General features: G+C 37.2%; 1 protein-coding gene across 2 annotated transcripts in view; it reads left to right on the plus strand.

The window, feature by feature from the left end:
- Positions 1 to 26,847, plus strand: part of XIRP2 (xin actin binding repeat containing 2) — a 50,184-nt gene extending 23,337 nt beyond the window's left edge. The window contains exons 3-8 of one of the 2 annotated variants that reach the window (XM_030326665.1): positions 3,773 to 3,883; positions 4,536 to 4,608; positions 5,536 to 5,666; positions 6,315 to 15,624; positions 17,533 to 17,666; positions 24,980 to 25,042. In XM_030326665.1, coding sequence (XP_030182525.1) covers positions 3,773 to 3,883; positions 4,536 to 4,608; positions 5,536 to 5,666; positions 6,315 to 15,624; positions 17,533 to 17,627 — 9,720 coding nt within the window. In that variant the 3' untranslated portion in view covers positions 17,628 to 17,666; positions 24,980 to 25,042. Of the gene's footprint in view, positions 1 to 3,772; positions 3,884 to 4,535; positions 4,609 to 5,535; positions 5,667 to 6,314; positions 15,625 to 17,532; positions 17,667 to 24,979 lie in introns of both variants that reach the window. The other variant, XM_030326666.1, reaches the window with a different exon arrangement.
- Positions 26,848 to 27,178: the final 331 nt, after the last annotated feature.

Below are 27,178 nucleotides of genomic sequence, written 5' to 3' on the forward strand. Positions count from 1 at the left end.
AACCTGAAGCAGGCTCTAGGCTCTGAGCTGTCAGCACAGAGCCCAACATGCAACTCAAACCCATGAGCTATAAGATCATGACCTGAGCCGAAATCAGAGGCTTAACTGCCTGAGCCACCCAGGCTCCTGAGTTTGAATTTTTATTGGTACAAATGTACGACGTTTTTTCCTATAATGATAGTAAGTTGGGTAGGCAGGATGTGATGTCTTTCCTGTGCTGGAGAAATCTCCTTAGGAGAAGTATATATATCAAGGGTAGCTTTTTGTAAGATACTTGTCTAATATGTGAGCCAACATCAGATTGGTATGAGCTATGCAAACATCATACTATTTTGTGGTTGTGCCACATTCTCTTCTTTAAATTCCAGTATTAGAAGACATGTATCATTCCTTTTTCTATAAATGGAGGGATGAAATGAAAAAAAATTAAGTGTAATTTAGTGATTTACACAATATTATGACATACCCAGTAGAGGAGGGAGTTAGTAAAAAGTCCCCATTTCTGATTCCTGGTTAATCCATCTGTGAACAACTGCATTTTTGTCTCTTGCAGCCTGAGCTATATTTGAATTTAATATTCAGGAACAAATTTTATTAATTGTTTTGTGTGAATTTATGTATGGTGTTCTTGCCAGAATTCTTTATTACACTTTACTTGTGTAATTTGATTTCTCCTGAGCATCATGATGACCCATCATTTTACCTAACCCTGTACTTTGTAAACACAGCAACTGAGAAGAATGGAAGGCATATTTAAAATCCAAACTTAACTAGCTGCAAAATATGAAACACAGTAATGATAGAAATAAAATCTTGGCATATTTTAAGATAGATTGGATATAAATTATAGCAACCTGGGGGCAGTAAAATTGATATATGGACAGTAACATACCAAACTAATGTAGCAATTACAGTTCTATTTAGTAATAGCACATAAGTAGAAACTTCCAGCTCTAAACAAAATTTATGTACCCTTGTACTCTTTATGTTGTGTCATCTCCTACAAGAGAACATACTTAGATATGATAGGCATGGATTGTTTTTACTCAAGTAGATACACATTAAGTATAAAGTGCCCAGAAAATGGTAACTTTCAAAATATTTCAAAATTACATCTATTTACTGTTTTTTACTCCCAGTGCTTGCATTTGTCTTAACATACAGATTCAAATCACCAACTCTACTCATTCAACCTGATGATTAGCAGCAAGTATAAGAAGCTAAAATTTCTATAGGTTCCAGGCAGGGTTGTCGTTGTTGTTGTTGTTGTTGTTGTTGTTGTTGTTGTTTTAATGTCAACTTGGTGTCACTTATTAGTGAATAATGTGAACAGTGACCAACTCAAAAGTACATGTCCCAACTAAAAAGGTTGACCACTACTTACTTTGTTCCAGCAAGTAACTCCCATGTTGAAATGTGAACCCAGTGTTGCTGGATCTTCAAAGTTTTCAAAAGCAGGCAGAAATTTTGATTTTTGTAGGGATTAACTAATTCCAATTTTAAAACACCAATAAGCATGTCTCTGGTCCATAGCTTCTCACCTGGAACTAAGTAGAGACATGATTCTATAGTAATGGATCATGGTGCCCTTCAGTAAGGATCTTGGTACTGTTCAGGTTCCCACTGTCCTTTGCTTTTTCATTGCTTTTTCATTTCTGTATCATAAGAAAGCCATAGAATATTTCCTTTAGGGGCACCTGGATGGCTCAGTTGGCTAAGCGTCCAACTTCAGCTCAGGTCATAATCTTGCGGTTTGTGAGTTCAAGCCCCACATTGGGCTCTGCATTGACAGTGAAGTGCATGCTTGGGATTCTCTATCTCCCCCTATCCTGCTTTCTCTCTCACTCCCTCCCTCTCTCAAAATAAATCAATAAACTTAAAAAAAGAATATTTCCATTATATCTTCATAGATGGAAATGCTTGTCACAGTTGTAAACAATGATCATGAAAAGACCATGCATTTTTTCTCTTTGCAGCCTTCAATGATTGTTATTGTTCCCTACAGCCCAGTGTTATTGATCTCCTTAAATAAAACTTAATTATGCAAAGCTTCCTATTAAATCAAATTTTGATTATTTGAACTTAAAGGAAAGGATATGGATTATTTATTTTCTATACTCCCTCTTGAGAAAGTAAAGTACATGATTTGTTTGTTGTTCCATCTCATTTCTAGGACATTCTCTGGCAAATAGAGTGTTGAATGAAATCAATTTGTTAATAGAATTTTGTGATTTTAGTCATTCATTCATTAAGTAAACTTTTCCTTAAGAATATCCAAACTTTTTTTCTTAATTCTCCTTCCTAGAAAAGTAAAATAAGATTGGATCATGCTATATATCTCTAGGCAGATGTCTGATTGCTGCTTGGTTAATCAGAACGTTTACCCTGTATACCAAATACCCTTAGAGGGAAAAAGTCCGCTAGCAAAAAAACAAAAACAAAAGAAACAAGTTAAGTTCTCATTAATTATAAACTTATTTTTAGTCTAAAGGATTAGAATTTGCTCAAAACTATTTACCTTTGTGTAAAAAAAATTAGTGCTCATATTTGATGAAAAATAATGGACCTTGGCTCACCTGACTATTTTCTACAAAGACAAATTTTTAAAAATTAGGCCTCAAAAACAGTATTTGATGGTCATGTAGATATCAAGATAAAAGTGAACTTCCAACTTCAAACAAGTTCAAATTCATGTGTTCTTAGAATCTCTTCATATCCTTATTTTTTGAAGTTAAGATTTTTAGCAATATGCCAAATGACTCATCATATCAATCAATCAATCATATACTTATGTCAGATCACATTCTGTAGTAACAACAGGGCTGGATCACCAAAATTAATAGGAGCATCAAAGTATCCGATTCAGCCAGGGTCGCCTGTGATAACTTAACTAAAATCAAAAGTTGCCCCATGCATGGAGAGAGACATACATACTAGCATAATATGGTCTGTTTATGTTGGTTACATTTAATGGTTATATTCTTCATTTGAACTCTGGATGTGTCATCAAACTAGATGGCAAACTTGGAGACTAGAATGTCTTTCTGTAAAAAGTTTGGCTGAAAAGTCTTTCTGAAAAGTTGGCTGATAAACAACAAAATACATTTGTTTTCCATAAGGATTTGCATTTTCGTTTTGAGATTCATCTTTCTCGTATTATAGCTTACTAAGGGTAGTAAGCAGAATAATGGCTCTTGAAGATACCCATGTCCTAATCTGCAGAATCTGTGAATATATTAAGTTACATGGCAAAGGAGAATTAAGATTGCAAATAAAATTACAGCTGCTAATCAGCTGACCTTTTGACAGGGAGAGAGTCCTGGATTACCCAAATTGTCCCAATTGTAATCACAAGGTGGAACAGGGGATTGGAAGAGAGAATCAGGAATGGAAGTGTGAGAAACCTGAGCAGGAACAGGGCCGTGAGCCAAGGAAAATAAGCACGCTATCTAAAACTGCAAAAGCCAGGGGAATAGATTCTCCCCTAGAGCCTGCAGAAAGGAATGCATACCTTCTAACACCTGTCACCACCCCCAGTGATATCCATTCAGGGATTCTGACCTATAGAACTGTAAAATATATTAAGTTTGTGCAGTTACAAACCAATCACTAAGTTTGTAATAATTTGTAACAGTAGCCAAGAAAACTAATACACTGAGGGACTTTAATTTTTTTCAGAAGACTGTCACTAAAATTGCATTAATAAAAAAAAAGTTAACATTTTCAAACTTTTATTAAAACACGGTGTATTTCTTCATTCATTTCCTTTCAGGAGATAATCCACAGCAGCCAAGTGGACATTTCAAGAAGCAGCCAGGAAATGGAAAGAAATGAAAAAGCAGCCTCCAAAGCACACAAAAGTGACATTCTTGAAACAGAAATGGTAACTACTTAGAAACACAATACTTTCCCATTTCCAAAACTGTGTGGAAATTCTAACCTCATTGTAAACAATTGCTTTTAATGTCCTTTATGTATTTAATACCAATATACATCAGCATCTATTTCCCCATTTTGGCACTGATGTTCTTTGAAAAATAAAATGATCATGCTAAAATTTTAAGTGCACTTTAGTTGTTAATTTATATATGTTCTGTTATACCATGAGCCCATGCATTAAAACAAGGGATAGAGGGGCACCTGGGTAGTTCAGTTGGTTAAGCATCTGACTCTTGATTTTGGCTCAAGATTTGACTCTTGATTTTGGCTCCCAGGATCATGGGGTCACGCTGAATGTGACCCTGCTTAAGATATTCTCAATCTCTCTCTCTCTCTCTCTCTCTCTCTCTCTCTCTCTCTCTCTCTCTCTCTCCCTCTCCCTCTCCCTCTCCTCTGTCCCTCCCCCCTGCTTGCTCTCTCTCCCTCTCTCTCAAATTAAAAATTAATTAATTAAGGGACAGAAGTTTAGTTAGCATCTCTCAAAGTGCACTGACGTCTTGAATGAAAATCACTGTGAAATGAAGAATATATATGCAGTACTAAAATAACTGACTTCTTAAAAACATTTATTTATTTAAAATTATCTTTAAACACAGGCCTCTCATCTTGAAAAGCACACTGAGGAAATAAACCAAGCTTCTCAGTTCCATCAGTGTGTTCAAGAAACAGGTGAGAATCTGGTATTATTTGACCCCAGTATGCCTTTCTCCTACTCATGTGTCTGGGTTTGAATGGAGGACTTCCAAAGCATAATCCCTCCCACTAAGTACATTTAATAACTATGACTCACAGTCCCAAAGGAGACAAAGTAGTATTTCTATACATAATTAGGTTCTGCCTATGGTAACAGATGCAATAAGCTTCTAAAATAGTTCACTGCCCATCAGTCTTATGAATTCATCCTAAAAGCCTAGAAGGTGATACGCCAGTCATCTCTGAATTGCTTTTTGCCTCGGGCACCTACAGTAAAACTTAATGTTTATCAAGTTCCCTAAGAACAGAAATGTTATCTAGATTGTATTACTTTCAATAACAGATTTTAACACTTCTAAATTCAGTTTTCAACCTACATACATGAAATTAAACTATAGACAAATCTGTACGAGTTTGCATAAGACAGGTACAGGCTGTCTTGCCCATAAAAGGGGAATGAGAAGTTTTGTTGCCTTGAAGAGCTAAAAGGGAAGATTTAAGCCAATTGTGACCCAATCATTACTTGAGTCTGTCTGTATTTTGGCTTTATTTTGGTTTTGCAAAGGAAGCAGGTATTCCTTTTCTGTCCTTCTGGTGTGCTTTTCTTGTTTTATAACTTATATTATTTTTTCCTAAGCATGAAAGTAAAACATGCTCGTAGAAAACTTGAAAAATATATACAATTAAAATAACAGTTCCTTCAATTACGACTTCTCGTCTAGAGATAACCACCACCATTGTTCTCCCTATATTTCTTGACACTAACTTACATAATGAAATGGTGCCATATGCATATATTTGTACCTTGAACCTTTTCATTTAACATATATTGTGAGAAGATTCCTTCTCAAACATCATGTTTATTAGTTACATAACATCCCTGGTATTCTTTTCTGTTTGCAGTCATTGATACACCTGAGGATGAAGAGATTCCAAAGGTTTCAACAAAGGTTTTAAAAGAGCAATTTGAAAAGTCTGCCCAGGAAAAGGTCCTTTATTCTGAGAAAGAGATGACCCCAGCCAAGCAGATTAAGGTAAAACAATATCTCTATATGGAAACATATTAAGTGTAAAACCAGATGTAAATGCATAGCATTTTCAAATTATTGAATGTTTTATGTGGTTTTTCAACTAAATCTGGAGCCATTACTTTTTTTTCCCCCATAAGGAGAATATTATTCTACATGAGAAAAGCAGTAGAGTTAAAACTTTTCTCACTAAAAAAAAAAATAGGGAAGAAAAAATTATATATGCTCTAAAGTTTAATAACTAGCATTAGATAAAATAATAAAGTCAATTTTAAATGTCAGATACTCTGCTTAAAATTCCAAGGAAAACAAAATAATTCTCAAAAGTACTTTAAGACTTTTACTGTTATCCCTCTAGATTACTCAGCACAGTATATTAAGTAAAGGAGGAAGAAAAATCAAGATTATGTGTAAATGTTAAAATACTGACTTGTTGATGTATTGAATGGGGAATAGAACCCTAAAAGCGCAAATGAATTATAGGAAAGATAGTAACAAAACTGAATATTGCTTCTAAGTAGGTCTTTAAAAGGAGTCTGTCTTCTGCTGTTTCCAAAGGAGATATCATAGCAAGTGGACAGGTAAGGGACAGTGCCTAGGAAATCTTCACCACTACACCCATTTTTATAAGATTTGACTTTCTTTCCCTTCAAGATTGAAAGTGAATATGAAGAGAGTTTAAAACCATCATCAGTTGTGGGTCCCTCTTCTACTTCTTGCACTTCGACCAGCCAGAGGAAGGAAACATCAACCACAAAACATAGCACCCACAGTGCCACTTCCTCAACTCTAGCACAAGTTAATGCCACCCCTACGGGAAAGACAGAAGAATTTCCTCCTCCCCCACCTGAAATATTTCAAGCTCCAATAGATGCGACAGCATTTTCCCAGTCCCCTGAATTCCCCAACCCTCCTAGAACACCACCAGTACCCAAAGAATTATATTCTAAGCAAAGAAATTTGTATGAATTAAACCGTTTATATAAACACATCCATCCTGAGTTAAGAAAAAACTTAGAAAAACATTATATTAGTGAGGTTTCTGAAATTGTCTCTAGTCAAGTGAACCCAGGGAGCTCAGTTTTAGCAGATGTGCAACAAGCCCGGTATGTTTTTGAAAATACAAATGACAGTTCTCAAAAAGCTCTGAACTCAGAAAGAGAACACTTGGAGTGGGATGAAATTCTGAAGGGGGAGGTGCAGTCCATGAGATGGATCTTTGAGAATCAGCCATTAGATTCCATCAACAACGGCTCTCCAGATGAAGATAACATCAACGGGGGCATTGCTGATCAAGAAATCATTGCTGGGGGTGATGTGAAATATACAACATGGATGTTTGAAACCCAACCCATAGATGCACTGGGTGATCATTCTTCTGGCATGGAAGAAAATGCTGAGAAAATTCCTGAACTAGCCAGAGGAGATGTCCGCACAGCCCGGTGGATGTTTGAAACAAAGCCATTAGACTCAATGAATAAAATGCACCAAGGTCAAGAAGAATCAGTGGTAACCACCATAAAGGACATCACCGGTGGGGATGTCAAGACTGTGAGGTATATGTTCGAAACTCAACATCTGGATCAGCTTGGACAGCTTCATTCAGTGGATGAACTTCACCTTCTGCAACTCAGGTCTGAACTCAAAGAAATTAAAGGAAATGTGAAGAGAAGTATAAAATGTTTTGAAACTCAACCATTATATGTTATTAGGGATGGTTTAGGTCAAATGCTAGAAATTAAAACTGTTCACAGAGAAGATGTTGAAAAGGGAGATGTGAGAACAGCACGTTGGATGTTTGAAACACAACCCTTGGACACAATTAACAAGGATATCACAGAAATTAAAGTTGTCCGAGGAATATCCATGGAAGAAAATGTCAAAGGTGGGGTGAGTAGGGCAAAGTGGTTGTTTGAAACTCAACCTTTGGAGAAAATCAAAGAAGACTCAGAAGAGGTCATCATTGAAAAGGAAACAATAATAGGTACAGATGTCTCCAGAAAGTGTTGGATGTTTGAAACACAGCCATTAGACATTCTAAAAGAAGTTTCTGATGCAGATCCTCTAACATCTGAAGAGATAATAGGGGGTGATGTACAAACTACTAAGCATCTATTTGAAACACTTCCAATAGAGGCTTTAAAAGATAGCCCTGATGTAGGAAAACTTCAAAAAATTACTGCCTCTGAAGAAGAAAAGGGGGATGTTAGACACCAAAAATGGGTTTTCGAAACCCAACCTCTGGAAGACATTAGAGAAGATAAAAAAGAGTACATACGAACAGTGAAACTTGAAGAAGTTGATAGAGGTGATGTAAAGAATTACACACATATCTTTGAATCAAACAATTTAATTAAATTTGATGCATCACATAAAATACAGGTGGAAGGAGTCACGAGAGGTGCTGTAGAGTTAAATAAATCACTCTTTGAAACAACACCACTATATGCCATTCAAGATCACCTTGGAAAATATCATCAAGTAAAGACAGTCCAACAAGAAGAAATCCTAAGAGGTGATGTACGGAGTTGTAGGTGGCTCTTTGAAACAAGGCCCATTGACCAGTTTGATGAAAGCATTCATAAATTCCAGATAATTAGAGGAATATCTGCTCAAGAAATACAGACTGGAAATGTGAAGTCTGCTAAGTGGCTATTTGAAACTCAACCTCTTGATTCAATTAAATATTTTAGTAATATGGAAGAAGTAGAAAGTAAAACTGAACAAGCTACAGATATTGTTAAAGGGGATGTCAAAACTTGTAGATGGCTTTTTGAAACCCAACCAATGGAGTCTCTTTATGAAAAAGTTTCATTAATGAGTGACTGTGAAGAAATTCGTAAAGGAGATGTCAAAGCCTGCACTTGGCTCTTTGAAACTAAGCCTCTTGATACCATAAAAGATGACTCTGAAGCAACAGTCAAATTGCAAACTGTAAAACAGGAGGAGATCCAAGGTGGGGATGTTCGTACAGCATGTTTTCTTTTTGAGACAGAAAATTTGGACAGCATACAAGGAGAAGAAGGAAAAGAAATCAAGGTCATGGAAATGGATATCCAAGCCGGAGATGTCTCCAGCATGAGGCATAAATTTGAAAATCAGTCCTTAGATTCTATAAGTTCCAGTTCAGAGGAAGTTTTGAAAAAGATCAAAGCCCTAAAGACTGAAGATATTCAGAAAGGCAATGTTTTAAATTGTAGGTGGCTTTTTGAAAACCAGCCAATTGATATGATAAAAGAGAGCCAAGAAGGTGATGAATTAGTTAAGACAGTGACAGACATACAAGGTGGGGATGTAAGGAAGGGGTGTTTTATTTTTGAGACTTTTTCTTTAGATGAGATTAAAGAAGAATCTGACTGTATCAGTACCAAGAAAACAATTGCTGAAGAAGTAATGAAGGGTGACGTAAAAAGCTATAGAATGCTCTTTGAAACCCAGCCACTCTATGCAATTCAAGACCGAGAAGGGTATTACCATGAAGTGACAACAGTTAAAAAGGAAGAGGTGATTCATGGAGATGTACGAGGAACGAGGTGGCTTTTTGAAACAAAACCATTAGACTCAATTAATCAGTCAGAGACTGTGTATGTTATTAAATCTGTCACACAAGAAGACATTCAGAAGGGAGATGTTAGTTCTGTCAGATACAGATTTGAAACCCAGCCATTGGATCAGATTTCAGAAGAATCACGTGATACCGTGTCCACTGTAGACTATATTCAAGGTGGAGATGTAAAAACAAGTAAACAACTTTTTGAATCTGAAAATTTTGATAAGAATACATATATAAGAACAGTAAGTGTCAATGAAATACAAAAGGGCAATGTTAAAACATCTACTTGGCTGTTTGAAACACACACTATAGATGAACTGAGAGGAGAAGGGTCAGAATATGAAAATATCAAAACCGTCACCCAGGAAGATATACAGAAAGGTGATGTTAAGCAGGCAGTATGGCTTTTTGAAAATCAAACTTTGGACTCTATTAAGGAAGCAGATGAAAGCACCACAAAAATCATCAAGGAAGAAATACCTCCTTCTGATGTCAAAACAACTACATGGCTCTTTGAAACTACACCCCTTCATGAATTTAATGAAAGTAGGGTAGAGAAGGTAGAAATTATTGGCAAGAGCATTAAGGAAACGTTGGAAGAACTCTATTCTCAAAAAGTTATTGAGGCTCCTGGAATTATCATTGAAGCTGATGAAGTCGGGGATGTTCGAATGGCAAAATACAAGCTAATGAATCAAGCCTCTCCTGAGATACAGAAAGAAGAAATTATTAGGGTTGATCTCAAAAATATAATGGTGAACCTACTCTCCAAACGAGACTGTACAAAAAGGGAGATTTTGGTTAGTGAAGAAGAGAAGGGAAATGTTAATTTGACCAAAACTCAATTATTAAACAGATCAACAGAATTTCATGCTGAAAAAGAAGAAATAGTGAGTGGTGATGTACAACAAGCAATAAAAAACCTGTTCTCTGAGGAAAGATCTGTAAAGAAAGGCATTTTAATTCAAGAAGATGAAAAAGGAGATATTAACATGACTATCTATTGTCTTCTTCATGAAAACACTGGTGACACAATTGAGCGTGAAGAAGTAATAGGGGGTGATGTGAAACGTACCATTCATAGTTTGCTATCTTCCATATCAAACAATAAAATATCTGAAAGGGCTAAAATCGATGCCTCTGAGAGGGGAAATGTTCAGTTTTTCACAACATGCATAGAAATTGGAGCTTTGGATTATCTTAAGCAACTCCAGACAGGGTCAAATGAAACACTAACAGCTGGGAAACAAGAAAGAGAGGAAGAAATAATTGGTGGTGATGTGGAGGGCACAAAACTGTTACTGAAGAAAAGGCAATCTCGGGTTGAACGTACTGTTAACGAAACTGACATCATCCCAGGAGATGTGCAGAATACAGTTAAGGTTTTTATGACAGAGCCTCAGACTACATTTTGCAAGACACCCAAAGAAGAAATTATAAAAGGTGATTTGAAATCAACCCTAAATTCCCTCAACCAGGCCATAAGTCAGAAAACAGTAGCTAAAACAGAAGAAATTATAAAAAGTGACATGCTGGCCACATTCAAGTCACTTAAGGAATCAAGCCACCAATGGAAAGAATCTAAACAACCCAATGCCATCCCTGATGATATTGAGAAAGCTATTGAATGCCTTGAAAAGACTGCAAACACAAGGACAGAAATCCTGAAAAAGGAGCTTATCCGAGATGACCTTGAAATGTCATTAAGGAATCTGAAAAAAGCACAGAGAGCTTTTAAAGAGGTGGATAAGAAAAGTGTAATGAAAGAAGATGTGAAGGTGGTGATAGTAGGTTCTTCAGAAGAGCAGAAAACAAAGATTCATCAGGTGGCCGAACAGAGGGACAAAAAAAGTGTTCTTCAGCCAAGACCAGGACCTTTTGAACCAGCAGCCAGGTGGCAAGGGGGAACAGATACTCCCAATCAAACTACAGGCAAATCTTGTCATGGGAATTTAATAGAAGAAAGAACTGAACTTAATCTTCCAAAAGCCCCAAAAGGCACCGTAAAGATTGTCATAGATCGTGAACAAAACAACGATGCTCTTGAGAAAAACCTTAGAAGACTATCTAATTCACACCACAAAGCTAGTAAAAATGTGTTGGAATCAGGGGACAAAATGGGTGTCTGGATGGATACCACAGCAGAGCAGCATTTTGGTGATGAACATATGAGCAGACAATTGACTTCAACTGTGTCAGCTAAGGAAAATCTAAAAACCAAGGAATCAGAGACAGTGAGAGAACAGAAGAAGGATGCGGTCTTTAACTCTACCCAATCTGTTGATAAAACAATTGGAAGGCAACAGACTCAAACTTGCGAACTGAGAAATGACCACCAGAAGATTGAGTCTTTCTCTGTAAAGAGTCCAAAAAATACCAAACAGACTAAAACATCAACAGATAAACAAAGCCCTAAGCCCAGTCAAACCCAGAGTCTAGTCAACAAGACAGTTGTGGAAACTTGCAAAGTTTCGGAGGACTTTCAGAAGCAAACTTCGTTAAAGCAAGAAATACAATGTTCTAGTAAAGGTATAAGGAAGAACATGAACCCTCAGCCAATTTTGCCTATAGATCAAGATATATCAAATACAACAGAAGTAAAAGTCTCCCCAAAAAGCCACAGTAAATTTAAGGCAAGTGACAAAAAGCAGGCTGATGTTCATCTGAAGAGTCAGGACTTTCTAATGAGGACAAATACTTCCACAGACTTAAAAAGGGCAATGGAAATGTCCTTTAATTCAATCAGCTTTAACCCTGAAAATAATTTAAAAGAAAGTGAGTGTTCTCTTCCACCTCCATCTCCACCTCCTGCTCCACCTTCCAATGCGTCGTCCGAAATTGAATTTCCTCTTCCTCCTCCACCTCCTTTAACGATGTTGCCTGAAAAAAACGTTTTTCCTCCCTCACTGTCCACAGAGATGATAAAGGCTGAATTTGAAAGTTTCCCAGGCCTCCCTCTTCCTCCACCACCAGAAAATGAGAAATCTGAATGTCTGTCAATGTTTCCGCCACCTCCCCCTCCTCCAACCCCATCTCTTAAACCATCGCATCTCCTTCCCTCCTCTGTTCAAGAAAAGCGAAGTGGAGCAATCATACAATATTCCCAACAAGAAGCCTCAAGTTCGCAGCAAACTCATTCTCAGGCTGAAGTCCTAACAGGAAAATCGGGAGTAATTTTGCCACCTCCCACATTCCCCAAACCCAAATTTTTCAAACAGATGGAAGATAAAAAGAATCATGGTTCCCCAAGAGGTGAATTGGAAAATTCCCCACCAGATATGGAATGTAAAGCCACTCCCTCGAAGGATCAGAAAAAAGTAATAATGGTGACTAGCAGTGAACACACAGAGATGAAGCAGAACTTATCTAGAAATCTTGATGAAAGCAAACAATTATCTATGGACTCTAAAAGATCTCTCTCACAGACAGTTCCAGAAACTTCACAACCCAAGGAAAACACAATAGCACCTCTGGTAAAATCGCATTCATTCTCAGCAGGCTCAGGACAACAAAGTCCAAAACCTTATATGAGAAAATTTAAGACACCTTTAATGATTGCTGAAGAAAAGTATAGACAACAAAGAGAAGAGCTTGAAAAACAGAAACATGAGAGTTCTTGCTACAAGATAGTCAAAACAGAAAGCCCAAATCAAAATATGTCAGAGTTGAAAAAGGAAGTGCTGTTACAAAAAACAAATGAGGTGGTTCCCCTACCCGGAATGGACTCTCAAAGTCATTCTCAAGTACTAGGAGTGGGCGCGGATAACCCGCCTTCCACAACACCAGCGGTGACGGTTGCTGCCGAGGGGCGCCAACGTACTCTACTAGCCTCAGAAGACAAAGATATCATGGAAAAGGAAGTTTTACAGAGCTCGAGGGACACGCTACAATCTATATCAGCTTGTGAAATTAAACAGAGTCACCAGGAATGTAAGACACAGCAAGCACAACAGAAGTATGTGGAGGAGCAATTGCACTTGCCCCAAAGAAAACCAGTTTCCCCAAGTTTCACAGTTAAGAGTACCAAGCTTCCAACTGCAGATCACAAATTAAATGAAACAGACCACATCTATGAAAGCCATAAAAAGCAATCTGAAGTTGATGTTCAAACCATTAGCAAACGACAGTACCAGAAAACTGAGAAAACTGAAGCAAGCACTGAATATAGTAATAAGCAATCTGTAGCTGAAAAATATTGTCAATTACCTAAGAAGGAGAAAAGAGTAACAATCAAATTGCCTACAGAACCCACAGGGAAAAGCCATGAAAATAAACTCAATATAGTTCATGAGAAGCAAAGGGAATATAGAGAATCTGAGAGCGGGAAACTTCCAGGAAATGAAAGAACAAATCAGGAAGCATCAATGGCTGGTCCAAAGGAAGAGAGACTAACAGTGGAAAGAAAACAAGAACATTTGAATAAATCGGCACAGAAGGTAGTCAAGCAAAAGGTTACTGATGTACATCTTGATTCACAGACACAGAATTTTCAGCAAACACAAATACAGACTTCTGAAAGTCAAGTTGAACATAAAAAATTGCCCGAGCCGTATAATAAGCTGCAGGAAGAAAAATGTCTTGGAGTCAAGGGCATACAACAGAAACAAGTCTTTTCTAATACTAAAGATTCAAAGCAAGAGATTACACAGAACAAATCTTTATTTTCCTCTGTGAAAGAATCCCAGCAGGATGATGGAAAATGTGCTATAAATATATTGGAATTCTTGAGAAAACGTGAAGAACTACAACAGATTTTGTCTAGGGTAAAACAGTTTGAAGCAGAGCCAGATAAAAATGGCCTTAAAACATTTCAGACACTGTTAAATATTATTCCAGTATGGCTATTAAGTGAAGAAAAAAGACAATATGGAGTTTGCATTGCTATGGAAAATAACATAGAAAAAATCAAAGAAGAAATAACGCATATTAAAACTCAAGCAGAGGAAATGCTTATGTCCTGTGAGGATATAATTCAAACAGCCATGATATCCTCCAAAGCAGGAAAGCAGAGGCATAAACCCACCAGCCTTAACGAAACGTTACCTAAAATGCCTAATGTTAGTGAACAGCAAGAAAATACGATTGTAGAAAAAACAGAACACTGCCAAGTAGCAACTCACCATGAAGCAACTGCTCACAATCATGTGAAAACCCATCAGGAAATTAAATTAGATAATAGCAAGATCTCTCCTCCCTCCTTAAAAACACGCCCACCGTCACCAACTTTTATAACAATCGAGTCTACTGCCCGGCGAACAGAAACCTCTACTAAGGATGAGCTCTCTCAGTCCCCTAAAAAGGACAGTTTTACTGAACCATCGCCAAGAACTCCCATGGCACAAACATCTAGAGTTGGCAGAGCAGATGCGTCCCCTCCTCCGCCCAGGAGTCGCTCTGAGCAGCTTGTCAAACTCAAAGACACCACTGCAAAGCTGTCCAGAGGGGGCGTCCCGTGCACATCAGGAACCCCGGTTCCGATTGTGGAGAAAAGGTCTGAGATCATCGCGTCTCCTGCAACACTTCGTCGTCAAATTAAGATAGAAACCCGTGGTAGGGACTCTCCACCCACAATCACAATACCTATAAGTGTAAACCATGTAGATAGTGGTTCCTTCAGAGGATCCATGGAAGCTCAAGAGGAAGTTAGGCAAGTGGAGAAAAGGGCGACTTACTTTCACAAAGACGCTGGGAATTCCGCGCAGCGCCTCCTGCCGGACACTGAAAGTTTTGACGCGGTGGAAATCATCCGCAAGGTCGAAGGGCCCCGCCGCTCAGAGCACACGCAGAGGTTTGAAGCCGCCAACCAAACTGTCCAAATGGCTGAAAATTTCGTGACTGACCATGAAAATGAAATAAACAGATGGTTCAGGGAATTTGAAGATGGCCCAGCTTTTGAAGCAAAGTCAAATAGAAGAGTTTATACCAATGGAGAAACAAACCATAATATTAAACAAGAAAGTCATTCGTTTTGTAAGGAGGAATTTGGATTAACATCTCTAGAAAATACGAGTTTTACAGGCTTTTCTTGCAACCGTCCTAGAGAGCTACAAGAAAAAGTCTCTGTCAAGCAGCCCAGCGTCTGCTCTGAAACAAGGACGCTAAGTGAACATTTCTCAGGTGTGGATGCATTTGAGGGCCAAGTTGTTGGGTCGAGGATGACGGTCTCTTCATCACATAGCTCAGAAGCTGGCAAATCTGGCTTTGACTTCAAGCATGCCCCGCCAACCTATGAAGATGTCATCGCTGGCCATATTTTAGATATTTCTGATTCACCTAAAGAACTCGGGAGGAATTTTCAGAAGGCATGGCAGGAGAGTGAAAGCGTTTTCAAAAGCCTGGGCTGTGCAACCTCAGATGCTTCTGCCACTGAGATGAGAACCACCTTCCACGAGGACTCTGCATTTATCAGTGGTAAATGAGAGTGTGCAGAGTGTGAAGATTAACCCGCTTAAAGGCACATGTTCCATAGCTAGGATGGCTTGCAGTTAGAAGGGTGCTTGGCAATAACCAAAAACTAACAGCTTTCCCTGGTGGAGGATCTCCTTCTCTTTACAATGCTCGCTCGCTCTTACTGCTTTCTTTTCACAAAAGCATCTAACACAGGATTCATCTGCACTGTGTGAGAATAACAACATAGATTGATTGAGACCTGTATTTGTCAAGGTAAATAAGACTTGAGGTAGAGCAGCAGATACAATCATTGTTGCTGTGATAGCATTGACAATTATATGTAACAGTGTATTTATTAATAACAGTATACACATAGCACATTATTTATATTTTTATTAAAAGTTAATATTTTATCCACTTGTTTAAGACAATATGAGGTAATATCTATTGGCCTACTATTGACATATTTTTAACTGCCAGATTTGAGTGGTGTTGTGTTTGAATTCAACACAGCCTGCTAATAACCCAAGAAACAATTTATACCCTTCATGTGTGCTTTCATGATTTGTATTGATTGATATCTTTGATGAAAATATACATATGGAATTAGACCTTTTGTATATAGAATTATTGTTATTAAATTGGATGAGTTAGTGTTTTCTAATGGCACTATTTTTATTCTATAACTAATTTCATTTCACCTTTCTTAAACTCCAAATGATAGTTCACTTGGCCTCATTCACACATGAACATGGACAATACATTTTAAAAATTTGACTATATTTAGAAGGAGGGAAATTCAAAACACATGGAGTTAGTACATATTTTTTAACATCAGAAAACACTTTATTTCTTTTTATTTCTCTGCATTTTACAATTAATGAGGCTTTACAATAAAAAGATTTGACATAATTAATGTGCACCATTAACGTAGTCCATTCTTTTAAACAGATTGAAAGGAATAGGAAGTTTAAAAATAAAAACTGCTGAAACCAATAATTATCCCTCTATCATATTTGCAACATATGTGTCTAGTTTATCAGATTAATATGACTTCTTAATGTGCTTGCTTCTGGCATAATCAAGCAAAGCTGTCCAATTAATTTCAAATGCTCAGTTTCTGTTAAGATAGCTAAAAGCATGTAGAAAAGACAAAAAAGGAAAAATAAACCCACCCCGTGTTAAATATAGAAATATGTGTCCTACCAAATAAACAAAGGAGATCTCTTACTAGCTCAAATTGAGCATCGAGGCTCTAAAATACACACTTATTTGTAAAAGGAACCCTGAGCATATATGCCTTTATATATAACTTATATGAAAGCTTAGTTCGTCTCATGGGATTGTAGGGAGGATCAAAACAGTACTGAGGTGAAAGTTCTATGTCAGTTTTGAACCACTGTCTAAGCACTACTGTGATTCACAGGAGCTGGCATCCACCTGAGCACCGCAGCAGGGGGCCACAGGGATGATATAGCCAGGGAAGAGGTAGGGAACATGTAAAAGGCAAACGTGAGAATCCCAAAAGCCCTACAATCTAAAGCCATTTAGACTGAGGAGAAATGGCCCTGAACGTCTCAACATATTCAGGAGTCTCGCTGTATTAAAGTTGGGAAAAGGTGTCACAGAGCCAACACGAAGTCATCAAGGAAATTATTTAAACGAATACAATATCCTCAGCTTTAAGAGCTACGTAGGCACTCTGGAGAACTCTCTCCAGGATGTTTTAAAATGTGAAAATGTTGGGCATTGATGTTCCAGAACCTCACACCTGATGGTAGGATAGTTTCCACAGAAGCGCTGTTAGGACAGGAGTCTTACAAGCTTTTACTTTAACTGCATGGCTAGTCAATATACTGTTATTTGTTTTGGTTTTGCAGTGTGATTGAAGACAGCATCATATAACCTTTGGTAAATTTTTATTTTTAGAAGCTGCTGCTCCAAGACAAGGCAATATGTACACTTTGTCAAAAGACTGTTTATCCAATGGAGTGCCTAGTAGCGGACAAGCAGAGTTTTCATAAATCCTGCTTCCGATGCCGCCACTGCAACAGTAAACTGAGGTAAAATGTTCTGAGGTCTGTGGCACAAATGCTGGAGGAGCCTACAATATACTTAGAACATCATGTCTCTAGAAGACACAACATTTTCTAGATCTTGCTGTCATCAGTTAACACAACTACAAAAGGGGGTGTTGTTGGGTTCTTTTTTCTCAGGATGGCAGTGACCTTTTCCCTTTTGAAATATTGCTTTCTTAATCAAATCCAGAAAGGTTCCTTTTGTCTAAACCTGGAGATCACACAGATGAGAAAAATCAAGAAATTCTGTACAAATAGGCATTTTTGAGTTACCACTTGAGTCGGAAGTCTGGATTCTACTTTCAATCTTATTATATTTTACTTGAAAATATATTTATTAAAAATGTTTTTAAGTTTTTTTTTTCAAAGAGAGAGAACACAAGCAGGGGAAGGGCAGAGAGAGAGAGACAGAGAGAGAGAGAATACCAAGCAGGCTCTGCATTGTCAGCACAGAGCCCAATGCAGGGCTCGAACCCACAAACCTGTGAGATTGTGACCTGAGCCAAAACCAAGAGTCGGTTGCTTAACCAACTGAGCCACCCAGGTGCCTCATTAAAAAAAACAAAAGTAATGTTTATTTATTTTTGAGAGAGAGAGAGAGAGAGAGAGAGAGAGAGAGAGAGAGAGAAAGCGGAGGATGAGCAAAGAGAAATAGAGATAGAGGACCCAAAGAGAGTTTCTACACTGACAGCAAAGAGCACAACAACGCAGGGCTTGGACCCACAAACTGTGAGATCATGACCTGAGCCAAAGTCAGATGCTTAACTGACTGAACCACCCAGGCACCCCTTATTTATCTATTTTTGAGACAGATAAAGTGCGAGGGGGCGCGGTGCGGGGTGGCAGAGAGGGAGAGAGAATCCCAAGAAGGCTCCGTGCAGCACAGAGTCCAACGTGGAGGCTCAATCTCACAAACTATGAGATCATGATATGAGCCAAATTAAGAGTTGGACACATAACCAACTGAAGCACCCAGGAACCCCCAACCTTATTTTATTTTAAGTAAGCTCTGTGCCCAACATGGGACTTGAACTCAAGACCCTGAGATCAAGAATTGCATCTTCTACAGACTGAACCATCCAGGCACCCCTTAAGTCTAGATTCAAGATCATGAGTCAGAAAACTTGTTCTGTAAAGGGCCAGATAGTAAATATTTTCAATTTTATAGGCCATACTATTTCTGTCACTACTCAACTTTCCAGTTGAGTGGAAAAGCATCCACAGTTAACTAAATGAACAAGTGTGGCTGTAAACTAATGGGCCCAGTTGTATTCCAGTAAAACTTCATATACAAAATTAGGTGATGGGCTAGAGTATACCTATGTCTGGGTATTGTGTCTAAATAAAAGAAGAAAAAATAAGAATGTAGAGTATTGTCAGTGTCAGGTAAGATATACTAGGTCTTTTTTGTCTTTTGTTTTTTGTTTTGTTTGTTCCTGTCTGTTGCAACAGAAGCACTGTATCAATACAGTAACAAATGCATTTTAATGAATGTGGCATTTGGTGTGGCTATAGTCTGAGATGCTGAAATTGTAATTATTTTGCCAAATCCAGTGTGTATCAGGCTATATCTTTCCTGACTTAAACTGACAGTGTCAAACACCCTTTACTGCAATGTTCTTTTTCTTTGGTTTCCATGACGCCAGTGTATAATAGTTTCGTCCTACCTTCTGGGTGTTCCTTCTCTGACTCCTATGTGGGTGACTCTTTTCTGTCCATTACTGAAATGTTAGAGTTCCTTAGGATTCTGTTATGGCCATTTATTCTTCTGTTTATATTCTTTATATATATAGTTTACTGCATCCACTTCCATGACTTTAATCATCATCCATGTAGAATAACTCTGAAATCTGTACAGTAGCCCAGTTCTCTTCTCTATCAGATGCTTATATCTCAATGACTAGCATTCATCTCCAATTAGATTTCTCACTTGTACACCAAATTCAATATGCTCCATTATTTTTTCTGTCTTCTGAAATTCCTTCCTTGACTTCTGGTCTGTATGCTAGTTTCTCAATAAATGACATTAACACTAACTCAATGACTGAAACATGAAGTTACCTTTCAGTCCTTCCTCTTCTTCATTCCCTATACCCAAGCAATGACCAAGTCCTATAACTGATATCCCATAAATGCCTCTTGGGCTGTACATTTTCCTCCATCCCCACAGCCCAGGCATCTTCCAAGCAAGTGTCGTCTCTCACCTGTACTAATGCAACAGTCTTTCTAGCAAATTAGCCTCCCTGCCCCCATTATCTCTTACCTCCATTACCACCAACAACTTGCCCCAGTACATGCTCCATGATGTAGTGAAAATGATCTTTCTAAAATGCAAATCTGTTTAAAACGTATGATGGTTACCTCTATCAAAGTAAAATTATCGTCTTACTATGAATTAACAGGCAATTCGGAGTCTTACCCTAGCTCCTTTCCCAACACCCCTTCCTCCCATTGCATGTTACTTTTCATGAAATCTGAATTTCAGTTCCTCAAAATCATTATCTTTCTCTCTCATATCTAGTTGGTCCCAAATGTTATTTCCACTCCTTGTAGGAGTTTTCCCATGCCCCCTCTCCAGCTCTTCACCAGGCTAATATCCACTCATTCTTCAGACCTCAACTGAGACTTTATGTCTTTGAAAAAGCCTGCTTTGATCCCCACATATGGATTCAAGTGTCCCTCCTATGTGCTCCCGGAGCATCCCAGTGCTTGCCCCATTCTTAACACAATCTAATGTAACTGCTTTCCAGCTGTAGGAAATGTGTTAATGTTTGACTCTCACACCTAGTAAAGCCCTGACATTTAATAAGGACTGAAAAATATTTGATGACTGATATTTTTAAAATTTTTTTGTGTTTATTTTTTTTTTTTTGAGAGAGAGAGAGAGACAGAGCATGAGTGGAGAGGGGGGGCAGAGAGAGAGAGGGAGACACAGAATCTGAAGCAGGCTCCAGGCTCTGAGCTGTCAGCATAGGGCCTGACACAAGACTCGAACTTACAAACCATGAGATTATGACGTGAGCCAAAGTCAGATGCTTAACAGACTGAGCCACCCAGGTGCCCCCAGTGACTAATATTTTTTAAAAGTCATTATACCAAAAGCCACAAATATAGAAAAAAACAAATCAAATGTATGATTTAATAAATTATTATAAAGTGAACGCTTTCTAACTAGTACCAAGGTCAATAAATAAACATTGCCAACGGTTCCAGAAGCTCCTTCCATGTGCCTCACCCAAACACAACCAGTTCTCTCTCTCTGAGTAAATGGTATTCTTTTTAATAGTTTCTTCCTTGCATTTTTATAGCTTTTTTATCCAAATATGCTTTCTTGGATATTATACTTTAGTTGTATTCATTTTTTAAAACTTTGATATGTCTTTTACATCTTTTAAATCTATAGGGTTTTCTATCCATTTCTTTCATTCCTTACAATTTATTTGTGAAGAACCTGGAATATTTGACCTGTAGAATTATCCAGTCTGGATTTGTTGATTGCTCACTTATCATGTAGTTCACATACTCCTTTCTCCCCTGTGTTTCTGAAAAACTGTCAGCTGAATCTAGATTCTGATTTAAACTAAGATTTGATACCTTTTTCAAGAACATAGGGAGTGTTGGCAAGAATATAGTAAGCACATAGTGTCTGCTCGTGTCTGGTTTTGCAATCATAGCAAAAATGAAATCTTAATACCTATATGCATTAATTGATATTTACAAAATGTTCATATTCTCATTTTGTTCTTTATTTTTCATTATTAGTTTGACTACTTTTACAGGTGATTCTTCCCCTCATCTACTATGTGGTCACTTGGTGGTACAGTTGGTGAAGGAAAGGCAGAATAAATACATAACTTTTTCCCTTTGTTTACCTGTTTTGCCAATGTATCAGTTACTTATTTAACAATGTAATGAAATGGTTCCTTATCTCCTAAGAGGTAACGAATTTTAAAATATTCATGATATATTTATAAACTCATAGACTTACATATGTTTGCTTGGTTTTAATCAGATGCAGTTATTATCATTTCTGAAGCTCAAATCATTCTATCCCTGACCTCTTCAGGTTCTCTTTTCAGTCCTTTTGACAAGACCTAGTACTCTCTGATAGTTTTCTCATTATCTGGTAGGACTAGATGTTCCATACTCCTTTGATACACTTACTTCCTCCAGATCCAGGATCAGTCATTTCCTTTTTACTTTTTTTTTTATTTGTGAGAAATGGCATTTTAAGATTATAATCTCATGCTCTTTCTACTGGGTTGGTTACTATTTTGAAGCTTTCTTAGTGTTAAGAGCTAGTAAATGTTTATATATAAAAAAATATATCATGAATTTGTAGGAATATCTCAAATTGAATTCAATACTGCATTGCTTTTGCCGTAGCCTCTTTTCTATTCCACGTCTGCCTCCTCGCTTTCACTTCAAGACTTCCGGTTCTCAAAGACCAAGGAGAGGAAAGAATTAGAATATCCCATATTCAGGGGCACGTGGGTGGTTCAGTCAGTTAAGCAGCCAACTCTTGATTTCGGCTCAGGTCATGATCTCATGGTTTGAGAGTTCGAGCCGGCATCAGGCTCACTGCTGTCAGCACAGAGCCCACTTGGGGTCCTCTGTCCCCTCTCTCTCAGCCCCTGCCCCGCTCATGGTCTCTCAAAAATAAATAAAACATTAAAAAAAAAGAGTATCCCATATTCACTTGAACAACAGTTTTGGAATAGCAAAACTATCAGCACCCCTAATTTGATTAGGAAAACTTAAATGGCATTTGCTCCCCATTCATCCGCATTCCATTCTTTTTTAATTGTGTTATGTCTTCAGTGTCATATTAACCAGCCATTACATATCACACCACCTCCCTCATTGCCATCATTTCATCTTTAGTTTATAGGTTTTATATTTATATGTATATAATGCTTGCAACAGATGTTTATGTTGATACTTCTGTAGCTATTCTAGTTATGCAAGCTTATTTTCTAGTAGATTCCTCAGAAAGGCTGTTCTGTGATCTTGATAATGGAAAGTCAGTCTTGCTGAAAGAAAAATCATTGACTTACACTTTCTTTCACTGAATATTTTAAATGCATTATTCCATTTTCTTTTGGCGTAAAGTGTTGGAAATGACTGATAATAATCTAATTTTTTCTCTTATAAATCATATGCTTTTCTTTTCTTTTTAGATAAACACAAAGGATTTTTTTTCTTTATATTTAAAGTCCAGTGATTTCACTAGGATATTTCTTGACGTTGGTCATTCTGGGTCAAATAGTCTCAGTTACCTAGTGTGCCTCTTTCAATACATAGTTTCATACCTTTTTATATGAGGAAAGTTTCCTTAAACTATAGCTTTTTAGCATTTAACCTATCACATTACTTTATTTTCTTCTTCAGGAACTTCTGTTATACCTACATGGATATTTTGTGCCTGTCTTTATTAATTGTTCTTCTCTCAAATCATCTTTTTTTAATTTCTGGTTGTAAGTTTTCATCCTCTTATTCTCCTATTTCTCCTCTTAAAATATTTTCTATTGTGTTTATATGCTCTTAATTTCTTTTAGTTTAGTTTCTATTACTGATTTTTTTCTTTTATTTCTGGTTTTTCCCCTGATTTCTCACACCTCACCTCATTTATGACATTTTTCTTTTTTTTTATTTATGACATTTTTCTAATTACAATTCATGCTAAACTTTCAAGCCTTTTTATAATGTTTTAATGTCTTTTTGCTCATTTTTAAAATTTTGATGTTGAGAACATGTTTTTCTAGCATGTTTTCATTGTCTGTAGTGATATGAAAAATTCTCCTTACTCTTTCATTTCTTATAATAAATCTGTATGATATTTGGCCTTAATACTTTTCTGTGGCTCATTTTCACATGGCATTAGTTTTCCCAAATCTTAGGAGGAGGCAATGTTTAGGATGGTTTTCCCAATTTCCCAGTACTACCAATTCCAGTTTTCATACACTATCCAAAAAACCACAATGGCTTGAATTCTGGGATTTCCTGCCTTGATTCATCTCCCCCATGTTAGTCGGGACCTTCTCTTTCATTTCTGTCATCATTATCCAATTACGTTTTGATTCAATTCCCATATTTTTGTTTTCAGTGTAAAGTGTTATCCTAAAAGGGGATCTCAGTTGGTCAATTTTGAGAGTTTTAACTTCTCTGGCAGACTTCCCTGCTACAGGGCCCTTGCACTCACTGGCCAATGAAGAAGGTAAAACCCCACCCAGTTTCAGCTGCTGTTCTCTGGCATATGATACTTTCCAGAAAATACTGGCTATTTTGTGGTTTTATATTTTCTGTTATTTTAGACACCTTCTTTGCTGCTTCTGCTGTCACTCATACAGATGCGACTCTCAGGCTAGTCTTAGAGTTTTTGGTTTGTTTTTACCTCCTTATATTTTGGGTTTGGTGAGGATACCTTGTCACTTACTTTTGTTGCTGTTTTTTTTTAATGTTTATTTATTTGTTTATTTTGAGAAAGAGAGAGCATGAGTGGGGAGGAGCAGGGAGAGAGGGAGAGGGAGAGGATCCCAAGCAGACTCCATGTTTGGCGAGGAGCCCATTGCGGGGCTTGATCTCACAACCATGAGATCACAACCTGAGCTAACATCAACAGTCAGACACTTAACTGACTGAGCCACCAGAGCACCTATCACTTAGTTTTGTTATAAACTTTATCCATGGGCTTTAAGTTTTTGTATCTAATTCGTGTATCTGTATTTATGTGGAGACTCAGTGATAACTAAAAAAAATGATGCCTCTGACTAAATTGGATTTTAATTTTAACAGGCACTCTATTTGTTGATCTCCCCAAAGAGGCCAAATAAACAATTGCATAGGCAACCTTTCCAATACATTCAAAATCTAGTTAACAAGGAAATTTAAATGGTTGATTTGTGTGTGTGTGTGTACTCTCCAGGATTTATTGAAAAATGCAGCCCCCGCATAAACCACTGAATTAACAAAGGTTTAGTCTTATCATTTTACACTATCTATATCCATATATGTATTATACTATAATAGCTATTATACCAGTACTTGGCATACAACATGAAATTCTAAATACTAAACATGAAATTCTAAATAAGACATGTATCATGTTGAATGTTAGCAGTAACCATTATCTAACAAGAACGTTCAATTAATAAGTACATTCCTATTGCCAGTAAATTAATTGTACTGAATCTCTGACTCATTCTTGAAATAATTAATTTCCTAATTCCCTATGAATTTACAGTATATATATGGAATGTTAAACATTTTTTCTTTTTTTTTTTTTTTCTTTTTGGCAGTTTGGGAAATTATGCATCACTTCATGGACAAATATATTGTAAACCTCACTTTAACCAGCTTTTCAAATCTAAAGGAAATTATGATGAAGGTTTTGGACACAAACAGCATAAAGATCGATGGAATTACAAAAATCAAAGCAGCTCAGTGGATTTTATTCCTAATGAAGCCACAAATATGTGTAAAAGTAGTGTGGAAAACACTGCCTTACTTGGAGATCTTAATAAACAGTTAGATGATAGTAACAGTAGAGGACAAAGACATGATTTGAAAAAATTCAGGGAGAGGGGAAAATTAAAAATCATTTGGCCCCCTTCCAGGGAGATGCCTAAGAAGACCTTCCCCCTTGAGGAAGAGTTCAAAATGAGTAAACCTAAATGGCCACCAGAAATGACAGTCCCTACATCCTCTGAATTTAAAAGTGAATCACTAATAGAACCCATTAAAACTCTGGGAAATAAAGGGCAGGAGCAAGATAATGTTTCTTTCCTGCAGCCGTATCTGCAGTCCATCCATATGTGTCAAAAAGAGGATGTTATAGGAATCAAAGACATGGACATGTACGAAGCAAGAAAAGATGAGAAGAAGGAAGGAAATAAGAATGTGCAAGATAAGCTGAATGAGGCTGAAGATACAAAGAATAAGAGGAAAAGTGAAATGGATCTTAATGACAACAATAATGTGGTTGTGCAGAGTGCTCAGAAGGGGAAAAATGAAGAAACTAATGAACCTGATGGTGCAGAAGTTTTACAGGTTGCTAACACTGATGATGAGGTGGTGCCAGAAAATTGTAAAGAGAATTTGAATAAGAATAATAATAACAATTATGTAGCAGTCTCGTGTCTGAGTAATTGCAGGCAGAAGACATCTATTTTAGAATTTCCTAATCTATTACCATTGTCAAGAGAAACAAACTATACCGCAAGTGAATTTCAAATTGAAAATTTAGAAAATGCATCTAGAATCTCAGAGTTACTTGGTATATTTGAATCTGAGAAGGTGTACTCGAGGAATATTCTAGCCATGGCCCTCGGGAAACAGGCTGACAGAGCTACTGCTGGCAGTCCCTTGCAGTCTGCCCCCAAACTGGGTCTCAGTGGCAGGTTAATAGTAAAGGAGGAAAGATCCTTAGCCTCTTCTGATACAAATATCTTAAACACCAAAGGAAACCATGCAAATAACAAAAATCTACACTTCCTTTTTTCTAACCCTGTGAAGATCGCTGCTTTTTCCAAAAAGAATGAGAACATTTTCGAACGTGACTTAATGGAATCTGTAGATCAAATTAAAAATATGCCATGCTTGTATTTAAGAGAATTTGGGAAGGGCATCAAACGTGGGCATGGTGAAGCAATAGTAACAGCCCAGGTTAATGGGAATACAGGTTGTGATGCTCCAAGCAGTGCATGTGCAGCTAAGCCTTCATTTCCCAGAGTGGAGGTCCAGTCTGAACAACTCACCGTGGAAGAGCAAATTAAAAGGAATAGGTGCTACAGTGACACTGAGTAAAACATCTCTGCCCACTTGCAGTTCACACTCAAGTCTGAGACACACTGATGTCTGAAATAGACTTTGATAACCTTCTGTTGAACTTGTAAATTTGATGTTCAGAAATTTCATGTCTATCACAATGGAATTTTCCTTGCATTAAGCTATACAGTGTTTTCCATAATCGGTTTGAATCTACTTTTATTCTAAATGTAATGAAAAGATGAAACAATATGGCTCTGTGTTCCTGTCAAATGGCACTTAAGTATATCTCTGTTTTCAACTGGCGAGATTCTGTGCTGCTGGTATTTATTATAATTCTTATACCTTCTCTATAATTTCTGCTGAAATAAAATTAAATCACCTGAGATGCGAACCAAAATACTTGCGTAACTTTTTTCCAAATATATTGAGATTTTAAGTATATATGTTTTCCATAATTTGGAAACCGTCTTTTCAGGGGCAGGAGGTATTTAACACACACACACACACACACACACACACACACACACACACACACACACAATCCTGGAAAAAATAAAATACTAAATCAAAGCCACAGTATTATCAGAAAATATAAAATTTCATTCGTTTGCTCTGTATTTTTAAAGATATGATGATTATGTTTTTTTAAAATAATTGCCTATATTAAACTATCATGGAATGTCTATAAACATTTAATGAAAAATATCAATTTTTCTTCAAAATAATGT

This window comes from Lynx canadensis, chromosome C1 (genome assembly GCF_007474595.2).
Source record: "Lynx canadensis isolate LIC74 chromosome C1, mLynCan4.pri.v2, whole genome shotgun sequence".
Lineage (NCBI taxonomy): Eukaryota > Metazoa > Chordata > Mammalia > Carnivora > Felidae > Lynx > Lynx canadensis.